At 60.3% G+C, this 13,581-nt stretch overlaps 5 protein-coding genes across 5 annotated transcripts; 2 read left to right on the top strand and 3 right to left on the bottom strand.

The window, feature by feature from the left end:
* Positions 1 to 1,310: 1,310 nt before the first annotated feature.
* On the top strand, positions 1,311 to 5,025 carry SPSK_03898 (C2H2 finger domain protein; the record flags this gene model as incomplete). The annotated part of the gene is made up of 2 exons (XM_016730713.1): positions 1,311 to 2,953; positions 3,039 to 5,025. The coding sequence occupies 2 exons, from the start codon at positions 1,311 to 1,313 to the stop codon at positions 5,023 to 5,025; spliced, it is 3,630 nt and encodes a 1,209-aa protein (XP_016586124.1).
* Positions 5,026 to 6,244: 1,219 nt separating this feature from the next.
* On the bottom strand, positions 6,245 to 6,490 carry SPSK_04744 (uncharacterized protein; the record flags this gene model as incomplete). The annotated part of the gene is made up of 1 exon (XM_016731539.1): positions 6,245 to 6,490. The coding sequence occupies one exon, from the start codon at positions 6,488 to 6,490 to the stop codon at positions 6,245 to 6,247; it is 246 nt and encodes an 81-aa protein (XP_016586123.1).
* Positions 6,491 to 7,106: 616 nt separating this feature from the next.
* SPSK_04082 (f-box domain protein, cyclin-like protein) lies at positions 7,107 to 9,118 on the top strand (the record flags this gene model as incomplete). Its single annotated transcript, XM_016730893.1, has 2 exons — positions 7,107 to 7,265; positions 7,334 to 9,118. 2 exons carry the CDS (start codon positions 7,107 to 7,109, stop codon positions 9,116 to 9,118), a joined length of 1,944 nt encoding a protein of 647 aa, XP_016586122.1.
* A 177-nt stretch (positions 9,119 to 9,295) lies between these two features.
* Positions 9,296 to 9,978, bottom strand: SPSK_04551 (thioesterase family protein; the record flags this gene model as incomplete). The annotated part of the gene is made up of 2 exons (XM_016731354.1): positions 9,296 to 9,820; positions 9,895 to 9,978. 2 exons carry the CDS (start codon positions 9,976 to 9,978, stop codon positions 9,296 to 9,298), a joined length of 609 nt encoding a protein of 202 aa, XP_016586121.1.
* A 512-nt stretch (positions 9,979 to 10,490) lies between these two features.
* SPSK_03959 (uncharacterized protein) lies at positions 10,491 to 13,363 on the bottom strand (the record flags this gene model as incomplete). Its single annotated transcript, XM_016730774.1, has 4 exons — positions 10,491 to 10,557; positions 10,596 to 12,022; positions 12,271 to 12,651; positions 12,722 to 13,363. 4 exons carry the CDS (start codon positions 13,361 to 13,363, stop codon positions 10,491 to 10,493), a joined length of 2,517 nt encoding a protein of 838 aa, XP_016586120.1.
* Between the last annotated feature and the right edge of the window lie 218 nt (positions 13,364 to 13,581).

Genomic DNA, 13,581 nt, shown 5'->3' with positions numbered 1-13,581 from the left:
CACCCATACATCGGTCCTGTGTTCATCCTCCATCCACCCCCCCTGGTCGTTTGCAACAACCGTCTTCTTTCCATTTCCCATGTTTTGCCTTTTCTGTGCCTCTTTCTATTTTTTGCCCTTCTCTCTTGCTTTTTATTATCACTTTTTCCCCTTCCCTCCTTCCTCTCTTTCCCGGATATTCTATTCTGCCACCTCACCCAACTGACCTCTCGCTCTTTGCGCACAGGTTCTGACGCGAAGCTCTGTGTCGCTTCCATTGTTGGCCTGTTGAATATCACGTCTCCCACGCACGGAGCAGTACTCGACGTCTAGCGATCCGCAAGACCTCGAGAATTCCGTGCCTTCACCACAAGTCTACCTCTCCGTTAAGCGCATCCGACGCCGAACGCCTATACCCGTCTACAGCATCGTGTACACCTTCTCGTCCCGCCTCGCGACCTTTTGGTTTACCGTCCCTCGCCGGCAAACCACGGAACTACCACAGCCAGTCATGTTCTCATGATCCCTCACCCAATTGGTATGGGAGAGGGTTGTTAAGAGAAAGTGCAGAAACAAGAACAAAAGCACACTTGCTCGAATGCCACTTCTTTGACACAGACGGCCGCACCAGTTCTAATCTTGGTCGACGACCATCACGACTTCGTCCATTTCTATATCTTTTATATACTTCTCTCGGCCCATAAAACGCACGGCTGTCGTTTTCACACATTCCGTCTTCGTCTTAGTCGTCACCGTTACATATCATCCATTTTTCATCCCCACGCACAACTTAACAAGAACTCATCTATCTCTTTTCTCTTTCTACTTTGGGACGGCCTTTTTGCTTCTTGACCGCGACCTGTTCGTTTCTTGTGTTTTATCCCCGCGAGACTTTTGGACTTGCCTGACTAACTTGTCCTGCGTAACCAAGCTTGCACGGTCGCGCACAGCACCCTCTTCTTGTCTTGTCTCCTGTCATGCTTGTCTTTTTCTTTCGTTACACCTTGCCCCCTGTCAAACGTCGTGCTCCCAGCTTGTCCCCAAGCTCTGGTTGACAGTTCGCCGCCCGCCATTCTCGTTCTTTCATTCATTTCTGCTTGTCTTAACTGGCACAACCTTGCCCTCCCCTCAATTTCTCCTGTCATCCTTCCGATTCACCTGTTCTTGTTGTCTCCGCTCACCTACCTCTCGTGTCGCCTACCGGCCGTGTGTCTGTTTCTTCCGTCCGCCAAGACAAAACATCGACAAGCGCACCCCCGTCTTTCCCTCCCACGCATAGGAAGAATCGCACAGAGACACATACATCATAGAAAGGCAAAACACAGAAAGGAATGACGTCCCTCATAGCATCCCCGTCCACTGGTTCACGCCATCCGGAGACCAACAAACCTCCATCACGGCTGGCTGTTGTTTCGCGCACAAAGCCATCCGCTGACGGCTCGAAATCCAAGACCATTCCAAAAACAAAAACAAGTACCACCCAAGAGCCCACCCCACCCCACCTCAAGCTGGACGAGGAACAGGAACGCGAGCGCGGACGGCATCGCAGCCGATCCCACGGCTCGCACGACAAGGAGGAGAGTGTCAGTGACACGCTGGGCGACGGCGATGGTGAGGCCAATGGGGACCATGGCGATCACAACGAGAACGCCGACAATGCCGACAACTCGTCCAACTCCGACGGGCCGGCCCGTAAGCGCCGACGGAGCCGCAAAGGCCTTGACAAAAAGTTTGAGTGCCCGCACTCGGGCTGTGGCAAGAGCTATTCGCGCGCCGAGCATCTGTACGTCATCTACATGCTAGCCTCCCAAATGCGTCGAGTCCCTACTGACAGTTACAGTCACCGACATCAGCTGAATCACACGCCGAAGCAGATTTATATGTGTGACTTCCCCGGCTGCGAAAGGCATTTTGTGCGACTCGATCTCTGTAATCGACACCGAGACCGCCATACCGCCAAGGGCTCATCGTTGAACCGCAAGGACCCTCTGCCAGGGCTGTCCTCGCCAGCCCCTCAGGAACCGCGCACTCCGTTTGTCGGTGGACCCGGCTCGACTTCGCCCGAGAGCCTTCGACCACGCCGCCCGGCTGCCCCAGCAGGACACAAAATTCAGACGAGCGGTGGTCCGATGGACTTGTCGCCCTCGGCCTTCAACAACAGCATGCCCTTTTCGCCCTTGTCCGGCACACCCACCGGTAGCTACTCGAACGGCTTCCCCCCAGCGCCAGGAGGAGGCGACTACACACATACGCAAGCGCACACCGCTCAGGACCACCAGAATGCCATATACGGTAACCACAACCACGGCGCCCAGACGCCCTCAACCCTCCAGAGACTGCGGCCGACATATCAGTCCCCCGCCATCCCCCAAAGGCCTGCCAGTACCCAGAACAGCGACATGTATGACGCCATGTCCCCCACGATTCCGCTCGCCCAACCGCACCAGCCGTCGCATTCGCATTCCGCCGGTGGCTTCCACAATAACAACCATCCAGCCGCGACGCCGCAGACCTCTGTCTTTGTGGCGACGCAAAATTTCCCTGCGTTTGACCTTCCGCCATCCAATTTCGTGCCGAATACCGCCGCCGCAGCCAACAACAATAACAACAACAACAACAACGGCACCAATTCGACCATCCCCGGCTCGGCGCCACACACGCCGACCACCGTCACCCGCGATCCTCTGGCCGCCGCTGGCGCCGCAATGTCCGCCACGCCCAATAACAACAGCAGCAACAATAACAATAACAGCCCGCACTACTCTGCGGCCCACGGTGACTACGATGCGATGCCGGCACAGTCGGGCAGTGAAATGATGATGCTAGACCAAATGTCCATGCCAAACACAATGACCATGTTCGGTGCCGACGTGCTGCAAAAGTCCCCGCACGTCGGCATTCTTCCCGACGATTTCATGTTCTATCTGTTCCACAATACGCCCACCGAGGGTTCTCCGATGCTAAACTACCAAAAGTCGAGCCCCCCCTCCCCCTCCCCCTCCCCCTTCTGCAATTCGCGTACTGTTCATTGTGACATCCAAGTGCTAATCCCCACCAAGTGCCTATGGCGACGTCCCGACTCGGTATGGCATTGCCTACCCTGGCAACGACATCTCGCAGCAAGGATACTTCCCCGCGGCGCCACAGCAGGTCATGTCCGTGACCAACCTGGTCGACCAAGATCTGCCAGGCTCGTCCTTCCTGTCGGAGGAGAAGAGCCAAGAGCTGTTTGAGCTCATCAAGGAGCGCTTCCATGAGAACGGCCACACGCCCATTGGCCGCCGCAACGATCTTATTACTGATGGCGACCGCTCCAACGACTCGCATATGCTCAGCCGCCACATGATGCAGGCGTACATTGTCTCGTATTGGGTTCATTTCAGCGACCAGGTGCCCATCTTGCACAAGCCGACCTTCTCGCCCGACCTTGCACCCGACCTATTGCTGATTGCCATCATCATCATTGGCGCCGCATGCCTTGACAAGTCCCACAACCAGGAGACGATCAAGGCGGGCGCCGAGCTGTCCAACTTTCTGGCGTGGCACCTGCGCTGGGAGCTCTTCATGGACCCCAACTTCCGCCCGCCTGCCAAGCTCTGGGTCTTCCAGACGTTGCTGCTGCTCGAGCTGTACGAAAAGATGTTCTCAACGCGGGAACTGCACGAGCGCGCCCACATCCACCACGCCACAACCATTACGCTGATGCGCCGTGGCCGTTCCCTTATCGGCAAGACCGCGGCCGAGTCCCCGCCCAACCCGCGCGTCGACGGCAGCGACAAGGACCATACCTCGCGCCACTCGTCCACCTCGGGCGGCATCTACACGCAGGACCAATGGTGGAACAACTGGATCACCAACGAGGCAACACGCCGCACCGCCTTTGCGGCCTTTGTCATTGACTCCATCCACGGCACCATGTTTGGCCACTCCACCGTCATGGTCGCCCACGAAATGCGGCTGCCGCTGCCCTGCGACGACCGCCTGTGGAAGGCGACGAGCGGCATGGACGTGACGCGGGCCGAGGCCCAGCTCGCGTCCGAGGGCACGCGCTCGATTGCGTTTCTGGAAGGCATCAAGAAGACGCTGAGCGGCGCCGAGGTCAAGACCAACGCGTTTGGCCGCACGATCCTCATGGCCGGCCTGCTCAGCGTCGCCTGGCACATGCACCAGCGCGACCTGCAGGTCCACTCGCTGGGCGGCTCTCAAGGCCTCGGCGGCCGCGACAAGTGGCGGGGGACGCTGAACCGCGCCTTTGACTCGTGGAAGGGCGACTACGACAAGTCGCTGCAGCGCCGCGACAGCAGTGGGCAAGTCGTGGACCCGTATGCGTACAGCAGCGGGGGCGCCGGCGGCGACAGCGACAGCGACGTCAATGTCGTCTTTGAAAGCCGCGTCGTCCTGCACCACCTTGCGCACATGGCCACGCACGTCGACGTGGTCGACCTGCAGGTGTATGCGCGGGCCAAGCGGCTGCTTGGCCGCGCCATTGCCAACCCGGACCTGGCCACGGTCAAGCGGCGCATGAAAGACATTTGGGCGCCGACGGCCAAGGCGCGCGACGCGACCTTTTACGCCATCCAGTTCCTGTGCTCCGTGCTGCTGCGCAATGAGGGCAATAGCCCGCTGCAAGTGGCTGCGACCGTCAACGGCGGCGGCGGCGGCGGTGTCAGCACGCCAGCGGCGGTATCCGAAAGCGAAGAATCCACCTACTCGGCGCGCGACGACGTGCTGCTCAACCGGCCCTGGGTGCTGTACTTTGCGGCGCTCGTCGTCTGGAGCTACGGCTACGCCGTCGAGGGCGCGTCGCCCAGCACCCCCGTGCCCTCGACGTGGGCGGACCAGGTCCGGGAGATGCGCGAGTACCTGCACCGGTTCGGCAGCATCGCCTCGCCCGAAGACCTCAAGGCGCAGCGCGGCATGAACCAGAACACATCGCTGCTGCTGGTGCTGCAGACCACCTTTAGCCGCGCGCGCTGGGAGCTCCTGCACGAGGGCGCCGCGCTGCTGGGCAACTGCATCCAGCTCAACATGGGGCAGATGGAGTAAAGTGTGGGGCTTTTTGCCTTTGGTTTGCACCTTCTTTTTCTTACTTGGACATACACGCATTCTAATTCACTTTTACGGCCCGAGGGCCGGGTGGAGGTAGGGGGTGGCATCAAAAAAGGGACAACTGGCACGGCATTACAAACTCTGGGGCGGTTAAAAAGGGGAGTGGTGATGGGGAGACAGAGGCGGGGGACACAGTACATTATGTTTTGGTTATCTGATGTTTATTCTAATGTTGTTTGGTTTTTTTGTTTCTTTTGTTGTCTTTATGATCTCTTCCATTCTCGCCACACACTTCTGTTCCATCTTTTACATATACCCCATACCCTTTATACATCAGAGGAGACATAAAAACTCATGGTTTCACCTAATACTTTGGCAAGTCAATCTGAAATACACTCGTGTTGTTATTATTTGCTGGTAAATTTGTTTACACTAGCGTTAGCTTTTGTTATAAATGTGCTGGCAAATAAATAAATGTTTGCAAAACAAACAAGTAAATTATGAATACATTTTTTTAAAAAAAATAAGAAACAAACTTACCGGACCAAAATCACCCGAAAACAACTCTTAACGAACCATAGAACGTCTGATGACGATCCTTGTTCAAGCTGGCTATAAGGCAGTTTGGTGATCCGGTCCAGATCAAGAGTGATGTACAGACGGATCTTCTCAACGTCTTCTGGCGTTTCACATATGTCATTACAGGCGCCCAAATCAGGAGCAGGCGAACCGTTGTGTGACTTCACACTGCGACATGCAAAACGTGCCTAATAAAAGACAAGCGGCTTCTGGCCTGGTCTTGCGGAAACGGTCCGTATTTTCTAATCACCACCAAACACCTGCTGTGTGATGCCCGCTCGTTTTTCCAGTCACCACGCACTGACTGAAATCGGTGGACTAGTAGGTCTTCTGTTTGTGTCTCACAATGTGAGAGGGGACTTGGGGGCCGTGTAAATGACGTTGGCGTTGTCTCACTGACGTTGTCTCACTGATGGCCCTTTTGTTGTACGATGCATCGGCGCGGATGCCCTGGTCCGTGTTAGCCGGCCGCGAGCGGTTCTTCTTTTTTTTTAGAGACCAACGTGAAGACGTGAAGCTGACAGCAGTAGAATTGAGAGGACTGGTCGCTGCTTTCAAGAATAGCTCCTAGCCAAGTCTCCCAGTTGTGCCTCTTTTTTCTCGTGTGAGAAGCAGTCGCTTTCTCTTTCTCCAGATGTTAACTCCATTTAAATCCTTTCCCTCGTCTGTCCGCTGCCGCTCTTAGTGCCCAGTCCGGCGTTAGAGCTGTGCCTACGAGCTGTCTCCGCGCAGTATCGCAGTTATTCGTGTTCTCCTCACGGCCACCGCCCTCTCCGAATCTACTGGTCGCGTGGGTATGCTTGCCTGAGCCGCTTATTCTGTCGTCATCCGCCGCTGTGCTCGCACTTTCCCAATACTGTGGTGCTTCACGTTTCCGAACCATCGTGCCTTCCCCACACATATCTGTGGCGCTACGTCAAAAAGGCTAATCAGTGGTGCTTGTGAACCCCGGTCGCGCCTTCCTACGATTTCCTCCCCTTCTATTTTGTCGTTCACTTCTTTCCTTTTTTATAAACACGTTTGGATGCTCCGCCGGGATCCTGAAGAACGTCACTTCCCTTTTCCGCCCCCCCCTGTTGCACGTTTCTCTGCCCCGCCTTTCAACGGCTCACGCCTTCCCTTTGCAATCGAACCCAGTATTACGTCGTAATCGCTCCTGCCCCATATCTAAAACTGTCCGAAGACGCTCATGCCCCGGCCAATCCGGTCATCGCAAATGCAGGCACAAATCTTAGGGCATCGTTTTTTCTTTCTGTCAATATTTCCTTCTCTGTACAACGAACACCGAAAGCTCCAACCCGTGGCACAACGCGACACGACGCAGACTGCTACGCTACACACGGCTTTGCATATAGTCACAGCTCCGCCGCTGGCCTCATTGCCCGCCGCATAGGCCACCGTTATCGGCCGGCGCTGTATTACAAACCCACGATACTCTATTCCCCTACGCCTTTTTTTTCACCACCGACACCTCCGACAACTCCGACACCACCGGCACGATGATACTCCTCTCCGACCTGCCCCTAGAGGTGGGCACCGCCATTCTCAGCTATGTATCGCCCCTCGACCTGCTGTCCGTCAGCCTGGCCAGCAAATCCATGCAGAGCTACGTCCAGGGCAACAGCCAGCTGCACCGCCTCGTCTACTGCAATTACTTTGTGCGTCTTCCGCGAGCGTTGCTTGTTCCCTGCTTCGGAAGTTGACTAACATCGCATCGGCTCCACAGGACAAACCCGCGAGATCGGATATCAATTGGGAACGCGAGCTGGTTGACTTCCGGCGACTGCGCAGCATCTGCCACAGCAAGAGCACCTCCAAGGAGACCGAGCTCGACCTCGTCGCCCGCCTGGTCAAGCAGTACCTGGGCGTCGCCTGCGAGACCACCAAGGGCGGCTTCGACCTCAGCACGCGGACCCACCGCAACGCCCGCCGGCTCGCCCGCCTCATCAAAGGCCGCTGCAACTACGAGGCATTCTTTTGCCGGTCGTTTCTCTACGACCGGATCCGCAACACGGCCGCCGCGGCAGGGCTGCCGTCGGCATCGACGTCACGTCCAGTCGCAGCACTCACCTTTCCGGCCACGCCGCAGGCCCACCACCAGACGAGCGCCGAGCTGCACTGCTTGCTGGGTGCCGTGCTGCTCAAGTACGTGGTGGCGTCCGACCGGGCGGCCGATGCGTACCCGTTTGCCGTCAGCAAAGTGTACGACATGCGCGAGTACACGCGGGCCAGCCTCTGGGGGCCCTTTATGGCGGACGGGTCCGGGCGGGTGGACTGGGAGAAGGTCGAGGCCATCATGATTGTGCTGCGCGCCAACATTCTGAGAAAGGGCTTTCTGCGGTATGGGGTCGTGGCGGCGTACTGGAACAGCACGTTCCAGGGCAGCTCGCCGGGCAGCTACCGGCCGCTGGTGGCCAACGCACACATGGACGCGCTGCCGGACGACACGGTGCCGCTGGATGCGGAGGACCCGTACGGCGTGACGGGCACGTGGATGCGCTTGGTGAGCTTTCTGGACTACTCGGACTTTTTCCGGTTCAATTTCCCCGACGAAGACGACCAGCCCAACAACGTGCCGGTGCCGGACGACGTGCCGCGGCCGCCGTTTCTGTCCGAGGAGGAGCTGCGCTTGATTGTCATGGAGATCCACGTGACCCGAATCGAATGGCGCGATGGGCGGCCGCAACCGGACGAAGAAGCGGACAGCGCAGGGCAGCGGGCCAGCAGCCCCGCGGCCGACGACGGCATGTACGACAACACCCACCCGGACTTTCCCGTCGTCCACTTCCACGGCATGTCGCACAGCGTCGACAGCCCCTGGGACGACAATGCCAACTCGGGCCTTTACGGCACCGTCCGCACCACCAAGGAGGGCCACGTCCGCTGGACCACGTTCTCCACCTTTGACGGGCACCCCCGCTGGCGCAGCGAGGGCATCCAGGTCGGCGGCCGGCGCTCGGGGCGCGGCGTGCTCGGCAACTGGTTCGACGCCGGCTTCGACCGGCGGGGCCCCTGCGGGCCGACGGCGTTTTGGAAGGTGCATGCCAAGAAGGTGGAGCCGCTGCCGGCCAGTCCGCCGGGCTTCAACGGCTTTCCGTTTGGCGGGACGGTGCCGTCGTTTATGTACCTGCTGCACAGCACCAATGCTTTGAATTCGGCCACCTGGTCGCGTCCGGCGGGCCAGGGCGCTGCGGCGGGGACGTCCGGCCCCACGACGCGGAGCATGACGGCCGCAGCCGCCAACAACGACAACCACGATCACGACAACAACAACGACGACGACGACGACGACGACGACGGTGTGTTTGACGGCGCCAGCGAAGACGACCAGCAGCCCGTCAGCTTCCTCCCGGCCTTCCAGGAACCTCGGCACCTCTACACCTACCTGGAGCTGCCCCTGGGCGCCTACGTGGAGGCCCAATTCCAGATTGTCGACGAGCTGGGCGGCAATCTTGCCATGTGGGACAGCGAGGAGGAGGAGGAGGAGGAGGAGCATCCGTTTGCCGTATAACGTGGGCGCAGCACTTTTTGGTTTGATCATGTGAGATGGGAGACATACGATGGAGTCGTAAATAGTGGCATTGGATGGCCGGCCTTTTTGTATATAGATACCCATACAGCGCACAGGGTCCAGAACGCCCAGAACGTCCAGAACGTCCACTCCGCGTCTTTCGCTCCTCGCTCCCGTTTAGATCTTGCTTGGCGTCGGCACATTGTCCGGATCCATATTCACCTTGCCGTGCTCACACGTCGCCAGCACCGCCCCGTCCTGGGCCCGCCGCAGCACGCCCCGCAGCGTCGACAGCCGCTGGCCCGCATGCACCTGCTCGCACTCGACCAGCACGGCCAGGCCCATAGGGGCCGGCCGCACGTACGTCACGTTGAGGGTCCGGCTGACGCCGAGACGGCGCCACGACTTGATCAGCTCCTCTTCGTCGTTGTCGTCGTCGTTGTTGTCCCCGGCAAGCGCGGCATCCGCCTGGGGCGACGACGCTTCCTTGGGCGACGACGGCGCCAGCGCCAAGGCCAGGCTGGTGCAGAAATCAAACAGCGCCGCCGTGGCGCCGCCGTGCATGTTGTACATGCGGTTGCAGTGCTCCGGCTGCACGGAGTAGCCGAACACGATCCGCGGCGGGTGGTGGTGGCTGGCGGCCGTCTCAAAGTCGTCGGCCGACACGAGCGTCAAGTGCGGGAGGAAGGACGACATGAAGTCCTCGCTGTGTCAGTCGACGTGTTTGAACGTGTCTTGCCACATTGGTTTGCTCGAAAAGGAGAACGTGCACCCACCTTGATGCCTACACTCTCGAGCCCGGAAATCATCTCCAGCAGCTTCGTGATGCGCTCGGCGTTGGTCATCTTGGAGCCGGCCATGGCTGCGGTATAGAGGCAAGTTGGCCTTGAAGAGGGACAAGACGAAAGAACGTAATCCAAGAATGAAAGAAGTAAACACGGTGAAGAAGAGGTCGGCGCGGCCAGCTTGTTTCGTCGACTCGCTGAGGCGCAACGTCCTCCCCAGAAGATGGAGTTGGAATTTCGGGGTGTTACGGAACTCCGCTATCTCACTCCGACGCCCGCCCGGAGTATTTCCAAGTCAGGTTGTCCCCTGTAGGGGTCCAATTTACAGCACGATTCATACGACATTACAGTGGATACAGGGAGTCAGCGACCCCGACAGATTCAACAGTGCTGACTTGCCTGAATGGCAGGTGCTAGTGCAGGCAGCGCTAAATGCCACCCCAGCTTTTGGCAGCATTCGTGCCTCGGCAATTACGCTCCCGCATTGTTCGGTCGCGCCTACCTAGCGGATCCATTCGTGTGAACGCACCTGCCATTTCGCTGAACTTCACATCTGACACCAAACGACTCATTTGCATCGACACTTTTCACTCCAACAGATACGACACGACACCCGACGCGAGACTCGCCACATACGCCATCCTTGACGGCACCCTATCTCCGGCTCTCCGACGACTGACGTCCCAACACACACGACACCCGCGCCGCCGCCATGGACGCCAACGCCGCCATGGTCGACGAGCAGAAGCCGTCGCTGTTTGAGCTGCTCTCCGAACAGCAGCTGCACGGCCTGCTGCCGCCGACCCTGCGGTATCTGCTGACCATTGCGACGCAGCGCTACCCGCGCTACCTGCTGCGCGCGCTCAACTCGTTTGACGAGCTCTACGCGCTCGCCATGCTCGTCGTCGAGCACTACTATCTCCAGACGATGGGCGGCACGTTCACCGAACACTTTTACGGCCTCAAGCGCGAGCGGGTGCTGGAGGGCGGCCTGCGCGCCGCCAGCAGCGAGGTGCCGCGCGCCGCCGCCGGCACGCCCGCCGTCGTGCGCACGTTTTTGCAGCTGCGCCGCAGCGGCGACCTCTGGCGCAACCTGGGCGTCGTGGTCGGCGTCCCCTACCTCAAGCGCAAGCTCGACGACGCCTACGAGCGCGACGCGCCCCGCGCCCGCCTGGGCGCCGCCTACCAGCGCCTGCCCGCCCGCCCGACCCTGCGCGACCGCCTGCAGCACGCCGCCCGCTGGTTCCTGCGCCACGTCTACCCGAGCGTGCACGCCGCCTACGGCTTTGCCGTGCTGGCGTTCCACCTCGCCTACCTCTTTGACGGCTCGCGCTACGCCAGCCCACTGCTGTGGCTCGTCGGCACGCGCGTGCGGCGCATGACGGGCGCCGACTACCGGGCCATCGACGACCTGGCCGAACGGCAGTCGACGTCGTCGACGCCGCGGTCCGTCGGGAGCCGCCTGCTGGGCGGCCTGTCCATGGTGCTGCCCGCGAGCATTTTCGCGCTCAAGTTCTTGGAGTGGTGGCACGCGTCGGACTTTGCCAAGCAGCTGTCGCTCAAGGCGGCCGCCAGCCTGGACCTGCCGCCGCCCGTGTCGGCCGGCCTGCCCGCCGGTGGAGGTGGTGCCCAGTCTGTGTCTGCGGGGACCAGCGCGACCAGCAGCAGCAGCAGCAGTGGTGCCTCCAACACGGGCAGCATCGGCCGCAAGGGCATTCTGAAGAAGGAGCCGACGCGGCGCGCCGACGAGACGGCGACCCCCCCGACGACGGCAGCGACGGCAGCGACGGCAGCTGCCCACGACGAGGCGGGCCCCGACGCTGTGCCCACCGAACAAGACCTCGCACGCCGCGCGCCGATTGCCAAGCCGTCGCTGCGCCCCATCTACACGGTCCCTGCGCCCGCCGACTCGGCCCTCTGCCCCATCTGCTGTGACGCCATGACGACGCCGACGGTGTGCCAGACGGGCGTCGTCTACTGCTACATCTGCATCCACAAGTGGGTGGCGGGCCAGCACGACAAGCAAGAGGCGTTCATGGCCGACAAGGCGGACCGGTGGGAGAGCGGCGAGGGGCGGTGTGCGGTGACGGGCCGCCGTGTCCTGGGCGGCACCGAGGGCCTGCGGCGGTTGATGGTGTAGGGGAGGTGGGAGGAATTTTTTTTTGTTTAAGCACATACATCAAGTCGTGGACGTGTACATATACAAAGCATTGGCAGGCGTTTTTCTCTCATAGTGGGTATCATTTTTTTTTTTTTTTTTGGCTGTTGTCTTCTTTCTTTTGTCCTGTCCCTAGTCGTCCATGCTGTACTATAAAGAAGCAATTTACATGCCTACCCGCCGACCCTGCGCACTTACATGTCGACAACCTGCACGCTGTTGCCCAGGCGGCCCGAGTTGCCGTACATTTGGCCCGCGTTCACGAGGATCGAGCTCGCGCCCCGGCCCTCGGCCGCCAGGATGTCGGGCGCAAACAGCCATACGGGCAGCAGCACCGTCGCCATCGTGGCCGCCGCCACGAGCCGGCCGAGGTAGCCCAGGCGGCTGCCCAGACTTTCCTCCCGGAACGGCTGCCCGAACTCGCGGCCGTCCTCGGTCAGCACCTCGTACGCCCGCTGCGTCTCGTCCCAGAACACGAGCTGGCGGCCTGCGCCCCAGTGCACGTGTCCAAAGACGTGCAGCGGCGGACGCACGCGCCAGACTTCGGCCAGCAGGCCGGCACAGCCGAGGCCCAGGTCGAGATGGTGGCGCTTGCAACGTCAGCGAAAAAAAAACTAAACCTTACAACTAGCACAACAGCACACGAGGACCATGACCTACCGGAGGCGGATGGGTGATGAGAATGTCGACGTCGGACGGAATCAGCCCCTGCCAGGGCGGCGTGCTGCGGTCGTACTGGTAGCTGAATGAGTCCGGCCCACACCGCGGGATGTCGGCCGCGCCGTACACCTTGAGGGACCGCCCGTTGGCAAACTGGAGCGTGCGCGCCTCGTGCTGCAGGTAGTGCATGTTGTCGGCAAACCGGGGCCCCGGCGCGTCGGCCGCCATGCCCTTGGCCACCCGCGCGGCCGGGTCAAACCAGCTGTCGTGGTTGCCGCACACCACCACCTTGTGCGGGTGCGGCAGCGACGCCAGCCAGTCCAGCTGCGCCTGGAGGTCGGCCGGCCGGCCGTGGTCCGTCAGGTCGCCCGCGTGGATCAGCAGGTCGCCGTCCGGAATGTCCGGGACAATCTGGTCGTGCGTGTCCGAGATGCACACGACGCGGATGGTCGGCGTGGCCCGGGCCTCGGCCGCGTCCAGAAAGTGCCGCCGCGTGGCCCAGCCGCGCACGCCGACGATCCAGGCGTAGAGGTAGTGCGCGGCCGCGCGGATGGGCGAGGCGAGCAGGCGGTCGAGCAGCGTGGGCGGCTCCCAGGGGCCGCTCTGCCGCAACCCGAGGCGCACGAGCAGCGACGAGCTCATGTGTTCTGTGTTCGATGGCTGTGTCAACTCAACAGATGGGTGGTTTGAGGCGGCGGGGTGCCAACGGCAACTCGATGTCAATGGCGGGTGAGTGTCGTAGCTGTTGGCTTTGCTCTTAAGCCGACGACGTTGGTGATAGTGGGGTATTTTGGTTCAGAGCCAGAGAGCTTACCGGGACTAGAATAAAGTGGGACGAAGCCGTGGGAGCGAGTCGGTGA

Source organism: Sporothrix schenckii (assembly GCF_000961545.1).
Source record: "Sporothrix schenckii 1099-18 chromosome Unknown Cont47, whole genome shotgun sequence".
Classification (NCBI taxonomy): domain Eukaryota; kingdom Fungi; phylum Ascomycota; class Sordariomycetes; order Ophiostomatales; family Ophiostomataceae; genus Sporothrix; species Sporothrix schenckii.
The sequence above is the reverse complement of the archived record's forward strand: the minus strand, read 5'-3'. Positions and strand labels throughout refer to the sequence as shown.